This window comes from Mytilus edulis, chromosome 6, assembly GCF_963676685.1.
Source record: "Mytilus edulis chromosome 6, xbMytEdul2.2, whole genome shotgun sequence".
NCBI lineage: Eukaryota > Metazoa > Mollusca > Bivalvia > Mytilida > Mytilidae > Mytilus > Mytilus edulis.
The window spans coordinates 44,034,292-44,054,660 of NC_092349.1; the positions used below are offsets into that span (position 1 = coordinate 44,034,292).

The 20,369-nt window shown below is 30.6% G+C and overlaps 1 protein-coding gene across 1 annotated transcript; it reads right to left on the reverse strand.

Moving 5' to 3' along the window:
* Window positions 1-5,919: 5,919 nt before the first annotated feature.
* LOC139526098 (uncharacterized) lies at window positions 5,920-15,011 on the reverse strand. Its single transcript, XM_071321249.1, has 6 exons — window positions 14,238-15,011; window positions 9,502-9,606; window positions 8,373-8,574; window positions 7,728-7,820; window positions 7,263-7,358; window positions 5,920-6,772 (listed from the first exon to the last, which is right to left on the reverse strand). Exons 1-6 carry the CDS (start codon window positions 14,276-14,278, stop codon window positions 6,521-6,523), a joined length of 789 nt encoding a protein of 262 aa, XP_071177350.1. The 5' UTR covers window positions 14,279-15,011; the 3' UTR covers window positions 5,920-6,520.
* Window positions 15,012-20,369: the final 5,358 nt, after the last annotated feature.

The window sequence follows — 20,369 nt, forward strand, 5'->3', positions numbered from 1 at the left end:
TAATACAGTGATATCTTTTAAATCGTCACACAAATGGTAAACTTTATGTCATCCCTTTATGAACCCCTGATTGTGTTTAATGTTGAAATTAACATAACAAAATATGGCTATATTACTATATTTAGGATATAAACTAGTTGCAGTATAAAATCAAGTAGTCGGTATTATGTAAGATGAGTGAATTTATAACATAAATTTGAAAGAGTCTTTATGAAAATATATCATTATATTGTATAACACTAAATTTAGTGGATGTTTTGCGCATTGCATATTTATAGTGTTTGAATAGCCAAAAACATATTACCGATTGAGCCGAACAGAAATTATGAATATAATATGCAATAGATAAATAGCAAACAAAACCAATTTTAGATACCAAGGCTATAAAGGTAACTTACAGTTTTACCGACATCACATTTGACACAAAAAAGTTCGTGTCAAAAGTGTTGAAGGTGTCAGTTCATCAGATAATAGTACAAACTTAAAAGGCATTATCCTGACAATAAAAGCTGAAAATGTCAATGTAATTTTCTTTATTTTTAGAATTAGCATTTAAAATACTGAAAACAGTAAAAAGTAAAATAAAATAAAAACTGAACTCCGAGGAAAATTCAAAACGGAAAGTACCTTATCAAATTGAAAAAAAATCAAATGATAAAACACATCAAACGAATGGACAACCTGATTATTGAGCATCTAGTGTTCTATTTTCTAATAGTATAGGTCAGCTGGAGTCGGTTTCTTAAAATAAATTTGAAACTGAAATTGAGTTTAAGTCATGAACAATTCAGTATAACAATTTCCTTGTATTTAATCCAAAAATTCACTGTTTAATGTCCGGGTTTTTTTCGAGTGCAACTATGACAAATAAATGAAGTCGAAAAAACTGTCAAAATAGGTGCAATTTTGGTACAGTCACGTTAAATAATTAGGAAATTCCCGTTCTTCTGATCGCAATGGGCAAAAGGTTATAGCAAAATTTGAGTTTATATTAAAATTTAACAGAATGAAAACGATATTTTTCTATTAAATAAGATAAAAATCGTGAATTTTAGATGTTAAGAAATTTATCTTGTCGTTGGTGTTTACTTTCCGTTATTAAGCTGTGTCATATCGACTCATTAATTGTTAAAATTCATTTATATGAAAAACCTCACCATCCTCTTGTTTGAAGGTTACTATTGAAACTGATAAGGCTATACCAAACAATACAGATGACACAATCACCACAACGAGGCATATTCTTATCAATCTTCTCAGTGACTGATGATCACTGCGAAGCTCCTTTGCAAAATTGTCTCCCTTACTCCCTTCTATAAAGTCATATACATGTTCGTTTGACATCTCAGTCAATTCTACACTTTTTTGTTTCATTACAACGTGTATATCATAATTCCTTAGTGCGATTAACTTTTAAAACCAAGGATCAAATTATGTATCTTCAGTGCTTCAGCCTTCAATTTTTGTATTATAAAAATCAGTGGAAAAGGCGTGAGGAAGACTGTATCAAATCATAAAGTTCATCTTGATACGATATATTTTAGTCAGTTTTCCACGAATAAAACACGTTATCATCTTCATGATTTATTCATATACAATATATTAGGTCAATGTCAGAAAAATATAAACTTTTTTGTATTAGGCTGAGAAACTGGGGAAGGGCGAAGTTTTATATTTTTCTTTCATTGACCTAATATTGTTTTTATACTTCAGCTTACATTATTACAGTGATAGCTTTTTAAATAGTGAAACAAATGTCAAACTTAATTTCACCCCTTTACGAACCCCTGATTGTGGAGAAAGCGTTCCATGATGAAATTAACATTATACAAAATATAGCTATGTTACTATATATAGGAAATAAACACAACTAATTGCAGTATAAATTCAAGTAGCTGGTATCCTATAGGTTGCACTTTGTAAATACAGCTGTTTCTCAAAACACGCCTCTTTTGGGGAGATCTTGAATATTCATAGAAAATTAATTTTGTTTACATACTGGTTCCCAGTTATGCTCTCTGTGTTCCATCTCACAGAGACATAACTTGGGAATGTTACCAGTAAATAAACATGTGCATATTGTTTACATTGAAATCTGTGGTAACCTTTCATTCGAGGTAGGGGTAAGTTAAGAAAATTAGTGTTAGTTTAAACTCTGAGAATTTAAGGGCATATAAACATGATAAACGTTGAAAATATGCCGCACAGCCCTTTATTTTAATCTTTGAAAAAAATTGTGGTGCATATGAACTTTCAATTCTAGGATAAGATTTTTTTCAAAACTTCATAGTTAAAGTGGTACAGTTTTAGCCGTAAAATGAGTTCCTATGGGAAATTGCATTGTCAATATTTACAGAAATGCAACCTGTAAGATGAGTGAATTTATAATATATATTTTAAAGAGTCTTTATGAAAATATATCGTAATGTATAAAACTAATCTCAACTAAATTTAGTGGATGTTTCGCGCATTGAATATTTATGGTGTTTGAAAAGTCAAAAACATATCGCCGATTGTGTCGATCAGAAATTATGAATACAATATACAATAGATAAATAGCAAACAAAACAAATTTCAGATATCCAGGCTATTTAGTTAACTTACAGTTTTACTCACCTCAAATTTGAAACCAAAAAGTTCGTGTCTAAAATGTTGAAGGTGTCAGTTCATCAGATAATAGTACAAAGGTAAGGAGCATAAACCTGACAATAAAAGCTGAAAAATTTCAAAGTAATTTTCATTATTTTTAGAATTTACAAGAAATGTGTTAAAATACTGAAAACGATAATATATAATGATTATTGAGAATCTTGTTTCTCTTTACTAATACTATAGTTCAGTTGATTTGTAAAAATATGAATCTCTTACGTGTTCTTAATCCCTTGTTTTGTATTCATCCTTATACAAATAATGAAATTTTTGATTCAACACTACCGATAATACCCAATGTTAGGAGCTGTAAAGAAAAAGACAGTCATTTTGATCTTTTATCAATGATTCATAGTAGCCAAGTGGAGAAGAAACATTAAAAACTTGGCAAATATATATACTCAGACTTAGTAAACATTATGTCAATATAGCTGCCACAGCAGAACAAGCTCAATATCCCGTAGATGTCTTTATTAAAGTACAATCAGTGAAATACTTATCAAGATTATCTATTATATGATGCTTTCTGTTTATCTACCTGGTTTAGCTCAAATGGTACACTTTTATGGTTGTCATATTTAGAAGAAAAAAAGTGGATCAAAGACCAATTTTCAAGACTATATATATATATAATCTTCTAGTACTTTAAATGCGACTCGCTTTGGAGAATCGAGTTGAAGATATATCATTTTCATATTATAGGTAAGATTGCTTCTAAATTTTAGAAACATCATACTTTGTATTGGCTACCCAAATTATATTCACAAACGTTAAAGGTTTTTTTCATCTCCGCTATATATACGTGTTATACAACCTATATGCCTTTTCATTAAAACAAAGAATTTCAACTGAAATCAAGAGTTTTAAGATTGCAATTGCCCTTTGTTAACTTGTACCCAGTGGTAAGACATCCTCTTCAATCTGATATCATTCACATGCATTGCCACAATATACGTCCTTTATCAATACGTACTAACACTCCCCCTACAGATAAATGTAAAGTGAACACAATCGACAAACATCATACATAAGGGTTATGGTCACAAGCCTAATAAGTTGACCGTTACCGTGTGCCTTGATCTCCATTCATGAATGGTTTTATATATTATTTAGCTTGTATCGTCAAATTTGAAATGATTAAAATCCTCAGTTATAGAATTTTGAATATTTCACCTACTAGTTCGACAGTATTGATTCACACATACTCTTTAGCTTTTCTTTTGTTTAATCGAAAATTGATAAAAAAATGTCATCCAACTTAATTTTTTTATGAAATTATATATTAAATAATTCCTAACAGTCAGGAAATCTGGTCCATGCTGAGTACCAATCTTCATCCTAGAGCTATATTTGGAAGTATGACTTATTGATCAGGGGAGCGTACGATCACTGACATATGGGAACTCGGATCTTGAAAATATTTGTTAATTTTTTTTCACAATTGATTATCATTACTTTCATTTCCTGGTTTTATTTTCATCAATTGTTTTCCATGCACATACATGTACGCTTAATAAAGAGATAAAATGATCAGTACCAGAACGTACAATGACTATAAAAACAGACTATGTGATTTTACGTTCGGTAATTCTCAGAAGTCTTGGATATGGTATTGTAATTCATATCTATAATGTAATATCACTACTGTTTTTAAGGCTTGTTTTCTTCCATGGTTTTTCACATACGCATGAGAAGGAGCTAATTATAAACAGGTGAATAGTTCAATATTGAAAAATACAGTATTATGAGTTTTATATATCCTACTGATGACCGATCCAGATAAAAAAAAGTTGCTCTTGTGAAGTATTTAAAAAAAAAATCGATACATAATTATGTGCCTGACCCTAGTAAAGAAACCGGTCACTAGTAATATTGAAATGTTTTTGCTGCAACATGATATGGTCTATATAGCAAATCTATGATAAGCTTATTCATCGTCAATATATTCTGTATTCACAAAATTATAGACTCGAACCAATGTAGAGATAAACATATTTTACAAAGCTGAATAATGTAAAAGACTATAGTAGACAGTACGTATTATTACAAGTCAAAAGTAATTTGTATGTTGATAAATTATTTAATAGCTTACCAAGAATTGGGGAAAATTATAACGTATAGTTAGCTTAAAAAGACCCCAACCTGAAAAATATGAAATATTTTAATTGCGAAAATTAAAAGCCTAATTTATAACAACACAATTTACGAAAACCAAATATGAGGTATGAACATAGTTATCAAAAGTACCAGGATTATAATTGTATACGCCCGACGCGCGTTTCGTCTACATAAGACTCATCAGTGACGCTCAGATCAAAATAGTTAAAAAGCCAAACAAATACAAAGTTGAAGAGCATTGAGGACCCAAAATTCCAAAAAGTTGTGCCAAATACGGCCAATGTAATCTACTCCTGGGGTAAGAAAATCCTTAGTTTTTCGAAAAATTCAAAGTTTTGTAAACAGAAAATTTATAAAAATGACCATATAATTGATATTCATGTCAACACCGAAGTGCTGACTACTGGTCTGGTGATACCCTCGGGGACGAAACGTCCACCAGCAGTGGCATCGACCCAGTGGTGTAAATAGTTATCAAAAGTACCAGGAGTATAATTTTATACGCCAGACGCGCGTTTCGTCTACATAAGACTCATCAGTGACGCTCAGATCAAAATAGTTAAAAAGCCAAACAAATACAAAGTTGAAGAGCATTGAGGACCCAAAATTCCAAAAAGTTGTGCCAAATACGGCCAAGGTAATCTACTCCTGGGGTAAGAAAATCCTTAGTTTACAGACTCCTGACTTTGGACAGGCACATTAGGATGTAGCAGGTTGAAGATACATGTTTGAAGGCGCCAACATTCTACGAACCTGGACGATGCAGAGTATTTAAACATTCCTGAAAACAAAAACAAAAAGACACAAAGTACAGATCGCAAAGTATTTGGAGTTACTGACAGCTATTTCAAAGCCAATAAGAACTGCTTAAAATATTAAACCTAAGACTCAAACATCAATCAGTACACATCCTACATCAAATAGATCTAATAAAGGATGAGCAACACGAACCTTGTCAAACCAGTGAGTATCTAACACCCATTAACACATGTTTCAGAATAAATGTAATTATCAATATTTTATTTAACATTGTACAATCTTTATTAATAGCAATCATGTTACATTGACATATGTTTAAATGTATAACAAATCTTTACTCAACCACTTGCGATACTATTTGGAGAGTCAACAATCGTAAAGAAAAGCTTTTTTTTATATATTTTACTGTCATTGTAAAATCACAATCTCTAAAATTATGTATAAAAATCTACAGTTTAGTTATTTGCCTGCAAAATATTTCAATTTTCTGACATTTACATTTACTACAAACATAATTTAAAACAGTTGATGTATATCACAACAACGCGTTGTCAATTAAGTTGAGCATTTGCATTATTCACGGATCAGGATACGTGCACGGATCGGCATATACGTATCGAACAGATTTGTTTACAATAATGATTTTACCCCGATCTCAATTAAAATTAAATCTATTATATTATATTTTCATCGGGACCAACTTGACTTAATTTATCCTTTCCTCATATACGTGTTATACGACACGTCGATACGGATACGCCAGCAAATACTTGATTAATGCAAATGCTCTAATACAATGTTTATTTCATAAAGTTAAAAAGAAAAAAAAAATGTATCTGCAGTATTTTTTTTTTTTTTTTTGTTCTTTGGATAAACAAAAAAGTAACTATTAGTGATACATATTGTATTTTTAGAAATGTTCAATCTGATTGAAATAAATATTATTTGCTCAATCTGGATCCACGGTTTTATTTTCCTTTTGCAATGCCTTTGTTCAGTATGACTCCATTATCACTGAGATACACAACAGGCCACACCACGTAATCAACAACGGCGCCAGACTTGATATAAGGAGTGAATTTGTCCTATCAAAAACATCCCCACTTTTAGAACTGAAATCAAGCACGACAGGTGGGTCCTGGGTACACATATATAAACATAACTGTAAACATTCAGTGATGAATGCATTACCGTATTTGCCGCCAACTTCAAGGATTGTTTTAATTTTCGGCAACTGTTTAATATTCTGCAAGAAATTTTATAATAATTTAAAAGACATATTATCTTCGACATAGATAAAACGAATTCGTTATAGTTATTAAAATATGTGTAAAAATAATAAAAGTTGAATTAATGCAGCATGAACTCTAAAGTTTATACTGAAACGTGAAACAGAAATTTCATAGAAAACAACAAACGAAGTATCGAATTTTTATAGAGTATTAACATTTGCATGTGCTTTCCTGATTGGATGCCATCTAATTAACTACGTACTCGACCCACAAAAAACAGATGCAAGTGCCATCGTCATAAGTTTGTGGACATGGAATCAGATAAGGTGAAATAGAATACCTTTAACATCGTCTGAGATAAAAGTTTAACACTATAAATAACATAAAAAATGTGATTGTTTAAGAATTTAAACGTAAAGAAGTTCGAATACAGCATGTACATGTACCAACAAATATTCTATTGTTTGTTTCTTTGTTAAATCACCAAATGTTATGACATGTTACCTTTGTTACAGATTCACTTTGACTTATCACTGAGACTTGTAGTAATTCCGTCAAAGTTTTTAAAACAGGACCATGCCTTTCTTTTCCAGAGTCATACTAGAATTTAAAAAAACATTGGAAAAATACAACAAATCAGATTGAAATTATATCTTTTACTTATTGGTATTGAATGAAACATGCTTGCAATTAATTAATGTGTATTGCAGAGAATATAATGTCAATAAAGGCGATAAATTAGTACTTGTTTTCCAAATGATAAAAGAAAATCCAGAAAATATCATCTCATTAAGAAGCCGTTACAATTAATTTTAATATGACGAATGAGTATTATCACAGTATATTGACATTCAGCACAAACACATTAATACACAATCGTTTAAAAAAGACTCATTAGGAACCCTTTGTTTTATAATCTAATATGATCTTTTTATTGTTTAAACAACAACTGAATTAAATGTATATTACTGGTTTGTCAAAGAGGTCTTCTGGATAACCAACAAGTTTTGCAATGTCCCGTCTGTTGTTGGTAATCGTACCTTTACATGTACCATATATTATCTGTAAGAAATTACACAAAATATATGATTGTTAATTTAAACGTATAGAAGTTCGACTACAAGCACCCACACATCTTCTATTGTTTGTTCTTTGTTAAATTTTAACCCTTTTCATTATAGATTTTGAAATGTGCATTAGCTATTAATTATGGTACTCATCGAGTTAGATATCGTTATCTATATGAAAGATTTTATTTACGAACTGCGTCTAACAGTTGTGAACATAAGTCTATTTTTCAAAAGTTGTCATTTAAAGATATCAGTTACATTATTAATTCCTAAGGGTAACCTATATTTAAAGAAAATTTTTCTTCTGAGATTTGTTCAATTTGTTTTCTATAATTTCAGCAAAAGTTATAGGGTTCGAATATAGGATGGTTTTGTGATCCATAGAATTGAAAAGGTAACTGCATAAAATAGAAATGTTCTGTTTAAGAAAATAAAATCAACTTTTCTGTAAAACGATCTTGTATTTGCCTTATAATTTTTTATGTGAAATAGACCAAATAAAATTTCGCTTTAAGTTTGATTATAAGTACTCTGAATTGCAAACCGTTAGTGCGCTGATAATTTGTTTTACGCAAATTTCATCAGAGGCGCCAGTCTTCTCAGTAATAACGTCCAATAGGTTAGTCCATGTATTGTCATAAATTTCTCGAAACTTTTCTGATAATTTTTCTGGTCTGTAAGGATCACTCAAGTCAGAAATTGCTGGGTTACTGTCCTTCATTTTCATTCCAGCCATCATACTCAACCTACAAAAGTATATATTTAACCAAAAAGATAGCGGGCTTATAATTGTGTAAGATTCAAAAGAATCATTAGTTACAGTCGAATAAAAAAAATAAAGGTCTAATAAGGTACAAATATGAGCAGAATCGACTTTTGACTCCGGATTATATTATTTTTCGCTTAGTAAACTTTTCGGTGGTAGGATGAATATAGTTGATTGAAGGCGAAGAATCCCGAAGTGTTTCACAAAATACACTTAAGGTAAAGTATTCCTGATTTTTAAACAACATAATTTCAATCATTACAATGCGGCAACTATAAAGTCTCCACTTTCTTGCCATGAACACTATATTCATAGTCTAATGTATCATAGACTTATTTCATCAGTGAAGGCATTTTATTAGACAAATTGGAACAAAAAAATGAAACAGACTAGTATGGGCTTTTCTCATTGTTGAAGGCCTAACTGTGACCTATAGTTGTAAATTTCTGTGTCATTTTGGTTTCTTGTGGAGAGTTGTCTCATTGGCAATCATACCACATCTTCTTTTTTTTATAAGCAGCTTTCCAACTGATTTTTCTGTTGTCATATTATACCACTGAAATTTTGAAGAGGCAACGTGAGGGTTGTGTGGGTTAAGCATAGCTGTGCGTGTCATTGTTTTTGGAGCCTGTAAAACAGTCGACTGTTGCTGTTTGTCATACTCATTTTTGTTTACTCGTATTAATGTATCATAAATCAGACTGATAGGTTTTCTAGTTTGATTTTTTTTAGATTTTGTCCTGTCAGGATCCAATAAAAACGTAGCACAAGGTCACATTGAGCTGCTTAAATCCACGGCATGTGAGCTCTGCTTTCATAGGCAATGATACCAAACATTATTCTGATAAAATGTAATGGACATGGTTCATATGTTTTATTTAATCCTAATTTCAAATAAAAGTCGTACCTTTGCATTAATGATTCTTTTTCACCTTTAAGTGTTTCCACCATAATCTGCATTTCTTCAAACTGTTCAGTTGAGACCGTTGGTTGGTGTTGTATGTTGTCAAATCTATAAAAAAAATGTTAATGACTTGTATTATTGTGAAGATATTACTTTGCCTACTGAATCAACAACAGAGTGCATCAACTGTTTTTTTTTAATTTCTGTGTCATTTGGTCTCTTGTGGACAGTTGTTTCAATGGCAATCATATCACATCTTCTGTTTATATTTACTGCAGGTTTTGTTACTCGTGCTGTGTGGATGCAGTAGAATGTGTCCCCGTGCCTGTAGTGTATGCCCTTATATTATTACAGATAAAAAAATGTGTCTCCAAAAGTTGTTAAACGGACTTATATTTAGAATATAATGCATATAAAATGAATCAGAAAAAAACTAGAAATCATAAAAAATAGTTATCATAGGTACCAGGATTATAATTTTATACATTAGACTCATCAGTGACGCTCAGATCAAAATAGTTATAAAGCCAAACAAGTACAAAGTTGAAGAGCATTGAGGACCCAAAATTCCCAAAACTTGTGCCAAATACGTCTAGGGTAATCTATTTCTGGGATAAGAAAATCCTTAGTTTTTCGTAAAACAGAAAATAAAAGTAATTACAAATATTAATAAATGGCAGCTAACCCATCCAAAACTCCTTCTGAGCAATGACGTTACGGTGGAGAATAGATGAATGTAAATATGATCCAGCAACATTTTATATTAGACGCAAGCTTTATATACACAAAAATAATGCCTTACTCCTACATTTTCAATTCTCGAATCCAAACTCTGAATTGTAAACACCATCAAAACAAGATATATCCTCCTTTACTCAACGTACAATTTATTAACAGAGCTCAGTTTTAACGGATGAACTCTTTCAGAGAATGGACAAATAGGATATAAAACTTACTTGTTTGATCAAATTAACTCGTTTTTCCCTTTCTATGGTAAAGATTATCACTAGAGCTAGGTGTTCAATCGTTAGAAGATCGTATGAATCGACTAGACAGGAGTTGATAAGCATTGTTCACGTTAAACAAAAAAAAATGACCTTAAGACAGTGGTAGATAGAATATTAAGACAGATGCAAAATTATTATTTAAAAATCCTAATAAGCCAAACAAAGGAATTTAAGAAAACATTCTATAAACTTGGCCTTTGATTACAATGACCTCATGAATTTTGTAAACACTATGATATGCTTTTTATTCGTGAAACTTTGATAAATGATAATAGTAAAATAGAAATAGAAAAGTTAGTTGATTTTCATTCCATTAGTCGATAGCACTAGTATCGGTACAAGAAATGAAGATAAGGTTGCAATTGTTTGTGTAACTTTTTAATGTCTGAACAATTATGAAGTGTCAACAGCGCTCTCCTGTTGTTCATTGTGTTTTGATAAATAATTCATGTTTTGAAAACAGAATGATTGCCCTTGTGATGACCTATATTTCTTAATTGGAAGCGAGAAAATTGCAGTACTGAGTTAATATATGATTGTGTAATACATTGAGATCCTATTATATATATAGTCATTAAAATAAAAGAGTCTATCAAAGTGACATTCTTATTTACCTTATAAATAAAACAAAAACCTATTCAGACGAATTCAATGAACGACTGCACAGTAGATAGCGATTGGAATATAGACTGACTGTTAAAGTGTTTTAATTGCTGCAGATGAAGTGCGGGGAAGTTTTTCCTTAATATTGCAAATTGACAGTGTCTTGCTTTTGATAATTGAAACTTATTTTGTACATGCTATCTGTTGATGTTTAATCAATTCCAACAGTAACTTGGAGTTTAAAATTAAACTTGAAAGAAATAATATAATTCAAAAATATCACTTTAAAAGCTGAATGCACAATGTATGTATATTTGGCAGAGTTTCAAAACATATTGATAAAACATATTGTTGGTGTACATAAGGGAAAGAAGACATACACCTTCACGAAAAATGTGAACTCGGCGTTATCTTAGAATGTTCTGCTTGGTCTGTTCCAAACAACATATTAAATATACTTTTGGGTTGTTAGCCTAACATACCTATATGAAAATTTTATAATGAAGGATAATAAACTTTCATTAACTTAAAAGCTAGTTCTATTGGTCATAAATTGATTAAGTAGTACGATGATTAGGAAAAAACAAATCAACGGAAAGTAAAAAACAGAAAGTTAGAAAATTGCATCAACTCCAATAGGAGAGTGACATGATGCGTCGAACGGGTAACCGTTTCCGACTATGAATGTTTCTCCCGTCCAGCCAGTTCATACTCATTGAAGATAACATTATCATATTTGGAGATACCTTTAATTTCACGATTTATTCTGGTCATATACATTAAAAATTGTAAGATTCGAGTTTCGAAAATTCGTTTACACTATTAAAATGGCATACTTGAATTCTGGTGTTATTCTTTCCACAACTGTCGATACCGTAATAGATTAAAATATAGATCTTTTTACTTTGTTTTGGAGGGACAAGGATTTGTCTCTATTTTACAACGACTTGATTCAGTCTCACAAAAAAGATAACTAATAAGATAACATGTCTTTCACTTTCCACTTGTTTTTAGATCGTTAATTTATAGGTACTTGAAGTTTTCAAAGTTCGTTTTTTTGGTGATAAATAGACAAATAAAAATATATTTAAATGGAAAAATGCTAGACAGGTTTTGCTTTTGATAATTGAAAATTGTTTTGTATATGTTTTTGTTAGATTTGCATCAATTAAAATTATTCTTTTAGAGTGTACAATTTAATTTGAAAGACATGTAATTCAAAACCATCAGTTTACAACCTGAATGTATAATATATGTTTATTTAGCAGACTTTCAAAATATATTGACAAACATATTGTCAATATAAATGGATTTAAATAACCATCAAATGCAAAAAAAAATTAAAATACAGAATTATTAAAATATCTTGTTATTCCATATTAAAACCGTTCAAAACGACACGTATTTTCAAATAATAATTTAGTCCGATAATATATCGTCTGTTTTATTCTTTGAGGTATTACCGATTAAAATCTAAATTATTTAAAATGTAAAATTTTTCGATATCTTTATTTAGTTTTTGTATACCTATATTACACCACTGCTGGAGTTTTTATTCCCCGAGGGTAGTACCAGCCCAGTAGTCATCTCTTCTGTGTTGACTTGATTATATGTCCATAATTATAAATTAACTGTTGACAAAATTTTTGAAAGACTAAGGCTTTTCTACCTCAGGAATAGATTGCCTTAGCTGTATTTGACAAAACTTTGAGGAAGTTTTGGTCCTCAATGCTCTTCAACTTCGTACTTTATATGGCCTTTTTAACATTTTTTTATTCGAGCTTCACTGATGAGTTTTTTGTAGACGTAACGCGTGTCTGGCGTAAATATAAAATTTCAATCCTGGTATCTATGATGAGTTTATTTACACATTTCGCTTTACGAGATATCAGTTAAATTTGTTACCTCATTTTTAAACAAATCGTTTATGTATGACATTGAAACTAGGAAAAGTTAATTTTATAATATGATCATAAAAATCAAAGTATGACATTGAAGCTAGAAAGAAAATATTTTACAATTAGGAAACGTATTTTTAGAATCAAGCTCAAAAATGAACAAAATTCAGAAGATCAAACTTTTGAACTATCTAATAATTATTAATCATTGAATAATAAAAAAATATATCTGTAATAAATTAGCGAAGTTTATAAATAACTGAACAAAACGTTAACGCGAAGAGCTTGAAGAGCAAATGCGCGTTTATCCTGAAGTGCACGAAAATCTCAATATAAATAGTTAACAAGCGTATTTGTCCTTCGCTTACATGTCTTCGTAATAACTGTATGGCGGTTAAACAACTCAAAAGAAACGTTATGCTCCAGCGTGATAACATGTTATCGCTTTATATTACGGGTCTAGTCCTGACAAACAAACAACGTTGAAATAATGACAATATACCAGTTTTCTGGTCACTAACACGAATTGGTTCACCGAGACGACAAGTATTATCACAACGCACAAATGACGTGCTTACGCAGTTTTAAATGTCTAGATGTCAGAGTAAAAGTCTTATAATTTAAGTTACCGGTGGTCTCCTGATCTCTATATGTATTTCTTTATTTGTTATAAATTGATGAGAATTAAAATTCGATACAGCTACTGTTTTTTTTTATATATATTTTTAGCATGTTGAGTAGATGCTACAGATTTTTATCTTTATATTAAATATGTTTTAACTAGAATATACAGAAAGCTGAAGCAGACATACACCTTCACAAAAAAATGTAAACTTGGCGTTAAATTGAAATTTTCTGTATGGTCTGTTCCAAACTTTACATCAAATATACTTTAGTCATTCTTTAATGAAAATTTCACAATGATGGATAATAAACTTTCATTGACTTAAAAGCTATTTTGATTTTGTCATGAATTGATTAAGTAGAACGATGATTAGGAAAAGACAAATCAGCGGAAATTTAAAAAATCGCATATACTCCGAAGAAGCGTGACCTGATGTGTCGAACGAGAAATCGTTTTTGACTATGTATGCATCTCCCGTTCATGCTCGTTTGAGATAACGACAGCATATTTTGCTAAACATTTAATCTCACAAGTTATTTTGAATTAAAACATTGAACTTTGAAGATTCAAATTAAAAAAAATGTGTAAACTATTAAAATATCATACTTAAACTCTGATGTTATTCTTTCCACAACTGTCGATACCATAACAGATGGCTCAAATGGATCTTTTTCCTTTGTTTGGAGGGACAAGGAATTATCCCTATTTCTTTAATGTCTTCCTTCAGTCTCATTAATAAGGTAACAAATAAGATAGCATGCCTTTCACTTCCAACTTTTTTAAATCGTTAATCAATAGGTACTGGAATTCTTCAAAATTATTTACTTTGCATAATTTTTTCTGATACGCGTCTTCTTCCTTTTTTTCACATTCGTTTGCTATGGTAAGATATTCGTCTAAAACTTTTTTTACTATGCATTTAATTTTATTGGAACAGTTTTTTGCATCTTCTTTGAACTGTTTAATTGGCGATATAGACCGTTCTTGTTCACTTTGCAGTGTATCTTTATTTAAGTTCTGATACAGCCTTCAATGTTTCTACCACTCCTGTTCCAATAAAAAGAGATTGGTTACGATATTCCGAAGCTACGTCCTGTATTGTTTGGATGTTATGAAGTTTATGTTTCCCAATAATATATTCCGGACACAAAAAACACTTACACGTTGCACAAAAACGGCTATTTTTTTCGTTGTGGTCATTACACATGAATTTTTCTGTCATGATACCACAATTTCTATCCTGATTATCAACTATCGTATGTTGGTTATGTGCTGGGAATCGGTCATGTAATTGCCGACATTGTTGACAATATTCTAGACCACACCCGTAACACATCAATGTACTCTCACTGTTGTTACATACATCACATTTTTTAGCAACTTGAGCCATTTTATCAAGAAAAACCTAACTTAACCATGCTCACAATCATACTACATGTAAGAATGAATAAACAACGTTAGACAATATTACAAGTAAGGACAGGTAGACCATTTAAATGGAAATATGTATTAAATCTATCGTGTACATTACATTCCTATAAAAACTCACATCTTATTATAAATAGTGAATTCATTCTAATGGGTTGTCAACTTTTACAAATTTTGTCACAAGGTATTAATTATCAGCATGAGTTTTAGGCATATATACATTTGCATAGCCTCGGCATATATTTTGGTCGATAATTTTATAATCAATTATTTTTTACACAGAGAATCATTTTGTATAGCAAATCAAAGCTTATTTGAAAAATAAATAGCAAGCATTACGCTTTTACCACAATTATGACATCAATGATCAATTTTAAATGCCTGCAGACGATGTATCTAAAAATTTTATTTCGAAAACTGAATTCACCCATATTCGTTCGATGACGATAAAATTGGGGAAAGAACATTTGTGTTGTAATCCTACCATTACGAGTTGTTGGTCCACATTTCTGATTAAGAGACGAAAGTAAGATTAAACCGTTTCGTTATTAATTTGGGCAGCTTTAATTACTATAAAATAATAAAGTATACCTATATATCAATGTCCGTTTGAATCCTATTTCCAATTTGATAATGCGATTCACAACATTATTTTATATAAAAACACCGTCCTATAGTTTTACAACATCGTTATTACACTCTTAATTAAAACTGTATAGATTTTTGAAACCAGGAAACAATACTGAATATTATAATTGATCATAGATCAAGTTTTGTGGAATTCCTAGTGTGAAAAAGGTTTCTAAAAAGTGTATGTCCACTGTCATTGAAATTGAAGCACACAAAAAAACAGTTTACTTTTTTCTAAATTTTATTTTACAAAACATACATGTCAGCTATCTACGGTGAGATGTATGCATGAAATATCCAGAAGTTATCGTCTCGGAAAAACAATTTTGAAGAGCAGATACGAACTTACATGTCAGGTTTTGTTTAAAGTCTAGCACATACATATATTTATGTGCCGAAAAAAAGAACATGTAGAATTTCACCAAATCTGGTCTATCTTCAGAGTTTTACATGTTTTATGAAATTAACTCATATATAATGTTATAAATAATATTTCATGAAGATTAAGAAATCCTTGATTTTATACTTCGTTGACTCAGCATAAATTCACAGTTAACAATATGCATAGTTTGATTAGGCCATGTATGCAAGTAAATTAATTGTATATGCTATTTTGTAATTTTAATTGTCAAGCAGTGCATATAATTACTCTTCGCAGAAGAATACTGTTGTTTTGGTGTCGGAAACCCAAACGTAAGCTGTTAAACCTGTTTGCGGTTTCTTGTGACCGCTGCATGAGCAAAATTACAATCTAGAGAGACAAAAATACCTCAGTAAAGATAACAATATCATATAAATGTACTCACTACTCCATATTCTGAGAAACAGCAGAACTATTTTGCCAATATGAGGCTCCAGGGGCAAAAAAAGAGAGAAAAATCCCTAACTCCTGGGCAATAAAACTGATAATTTAGCCTTTAAGGCTATGCTTTTATTATTATAAAGGTCTTCTATATAGAAATATTAAATATTCTGTATAGAGACTGGTAACTTCGTACATACATTTTTTTCAAATATGGCTTTGTTTAAACATTTCCAGTCATATATTAGCCAAATTATGTTATATATAATAAGAGATAATAAGGAGGAAGAAATTGTGAACTTTTAAAGATTAGTAGGCATACAGTAAGATGTGGACTGGAGACAGGCGGGATTAAATACTTTATATAATCTTGAATGTTGTAATGAATAACTACTAATCTTTATTCAATTTGTTATCAGAACAGATTCATACAGGATCTATGCATTGTATGGCAGAAAACATGAACATAGGATAAGCTAACATTACGTAAAGGCTTGATTTCAAAATCTTAAAAAAAAAATGAAACATGACTAGGGGTGGAGAGGGGGTTTGGGGGTACTACATGTACTATAAAAAAGATAGAGCAAATGCATGGATGTTTGTAAAGCTATGATTCTGATAAATAACTATATATTGTAATGAGAAAGAGTTTTCTATTTGAGTAAATGTTAGTATATGTTGCACTTTATAAAATGTAAGTATAAATTGCACATTTCAAAATGCCTGTACCAAGTCAGGAATATGACAGTTTTTTTCTTCCATTCGTTTTATGTGTTTTGTCATTTGATCTTGCCATGTGATTAAGGACTTTCCGATTGAATTTTCCTTGGAGTTCAGTATGGTTGTGATTTAATTTTTTTGTAAATACAGCTATTTCACAAACCACACCTCTTTTTGGGAGCTATGTAAAAATAAAATTCATTTGCTTTGTTTAGAGAAAAAATTTGGTAATGTAACAAGCACTATTAAACATAATATATCGGCTGCCTTGATTTCTGAGGGAGAACAAAAGTAAAGGTACGGATAGGAAGAGAATTAAAGTACAAGTTTAAACTCTGTCAAGTTCTTGGAATACACATGTTAAAAGTGTGTCGCTAAAACCAAAATTCTGACCGTTGAAAAAGATTGTAGTGCATATGTCTATATTTACAGAAGATACATTTACCTAAAGATGTTTTTCAGAATTTAAATTTTTAAGAAAAACTATTTTGGTCCAAATTTCCGGACCTACATTTATAAGAACTATGTGTTTATTTCAATTTACCAATTCGTAAGGAACCACTACAGGCTCCTGACTTGGGACAGGCACATACAGAATATTGTTTATTATCGACTCACACGAATTTTAACTTGAAGGGTACATTTTGATAATAAATGTATATACATACAAGTAACAGAAACGTCCGTCTTACTCAGACCCGTTTTCGTCGAAATTATTATTCAGGAAAAGATTATTACTTTTTGTTTGGTAAGTAACTTTTCTATCATTTTCAAACATGAATCTTACAAGCATGCCAAAACCTACAAACCAGCATTTATAATTTAGCTTTTTTGCTTTAAAAGAAGTTAATCTAGGAGAATATATTTGTTTTCAGCATTTAAGACATGGCATCAATAACTAATTTTCTTGTTTGATTTGTATTGTTTCTTTATGTTTTCCCTTTTTTCATATGGTTTTCATGCATAGGATGTATGTGTTATGTATTATTTGTTATTTGTTTTGTTTATATTTTTGTTTGGTATATATAGGTATCCGCTGAAGATAACTGAATAGTTAGGCCTGTATATATAAGTTTACTATATTTGTGGTATCTTGTTTAAGCGAGTGGCACTTTTCAAAAACATGATTAGTGCTTTAACAGTGTTTGATGTGCACAAGGTGTACCCACCTACCATATGGTTACATAATGTATAGTTTGAAAGCTTGTTAATAGCACATTCTGTTTTGCTTTGTTGTCAATAATTTGAACGGTGAAATATTTATTCGATCAAGGTCAAAGTTTAACATTGTTAAATTTCCCGATTATTAAAAAAAAGCCCGTTGCTAGTTCTTGCATTGTATGATGTGTTTCCTCACAAATCATATGAATATAATAGAACATAATTCCATAATTCAAATTCAAATACATGTCAAAACTTAAATTGTGCCATGTTAACAGAAAATTGCATTTTTTTATTTTCTAAAAGCTAAATATTTCTATAGGAACTACTATGTCCATATAAAACATCAATTAATCGTTGATAGGTGAAGAGACGTTTCGTCATTTTATACTGGATTTACATTATTATAGGTCAGGAATTACATGTAGCCTTATACTGAAATTATTGCAGTGCTTAAATACCGCCATCTACAAATAGAGATCCTGTTTCCTTTTGCAGTATATGTATATTATAATACACATGGTGTGTGTAATTTTGTACAAATTATAATTTGTACAGGGTTTTGTACAGTAATAAATTTTTGACGCACACATTTATGCACCAGGTGATAAAAGTTTATCTCCTAAAGTGTATCAGTTTACTAACTTTAATTCAAATTTATATACTTCAATCTAACATTTAGTACTTATCTCCTTGTCTTCAAACTGGAAAAAGTTAATTCTAAATTATTTTTATTTTCCCCCCTCATATATCAAAATCATACCAATACAAACTATATTTGTGTTCTTATGAAGTGTTTTGCATCAATATTCAGTATTTAACCTTAGTCATGGAAATATGACAGAAATATGCGAAGCAAATATTGTGTGCTTGCGTCATCAATTTGTGTTAAGCGTTGCATAAAACATTGATAACTTGTACAAAAAATCTGAACAAATTATAACTTCTTATGAAGTGTTTTGCATCAATATTCAGTATTTAACCTTAGTCATGGAAATATGACAGAAATATGCGAAGCAAATATTGTGTGCTTGCGTCATCAATTTGTGTTAAGCGTTGCATAAAACATTGATAACTTGTACAAAAAATCTGAACAAATTATAACTTGTCCACCATTACCATTTGAACACCATATATATACATCACATTGATTGTTTCAATATCTGTAGAAAATAATTTACATTATTTAGAATAAGGTGAAATATATAATCTTAGAGAATATGTAAGGTATATACAGTAAAAAAGGTTTTGCCTCTGTCGAAACTGGACGACATGTTAAAAAGTTAATTTTTGTTCAATATTCTAATGATAATGTTTCCACCATGCGCTTTACATAAGAGATACGGCTATTTGTTTTAAAGTTAGCACATTATTACATACTATATTAATTGTGTTATCAAATATGGCTGAATATTGATATCGTGAAAAATTAATAACCCTTCCAGAGCAGCTTCAATCACAACCGGTTTAAGGAAGCTCGCTCGGCTGTTTTTGAATGCACAAAACAAACATCAGCATTTTTAATTGTAAATATACGCCTTGGATAAAATTGTATAAATGTATCTGCTGCACAAGTAAGGCGATGGACACAAAATCAAATTAGACAAAGAGCATTGCTACAAGTTTGTGTCTTCTGTACATCGGGATGATCCGACGACAAACCCTGACCCTGTTCGCCCTGTGCATTTGACAAGGGACTCTCTCGATTTGTACATTTACAAAAATACGTATGTGTAGGAGACAATGATAATATGATGGAAGGAAGACGAGTAGTTGAGCTCTATAATTGCAGATGGTCTGGCTGCATGTAAGATGTGTAACAACCTATTTTCGTTATCACAAACAACCCGTGTATTGAACATTTGTGGATGGTAAAATTGATGATGGACAAAAAAGAGGTATATTGTGCAAAACCAACATGACCGAAATGATATGTCCATAAATATAAAAAAGAAGATGTGGTATGATAGCCAATGAGTCAACTGTCCACGAGAGAC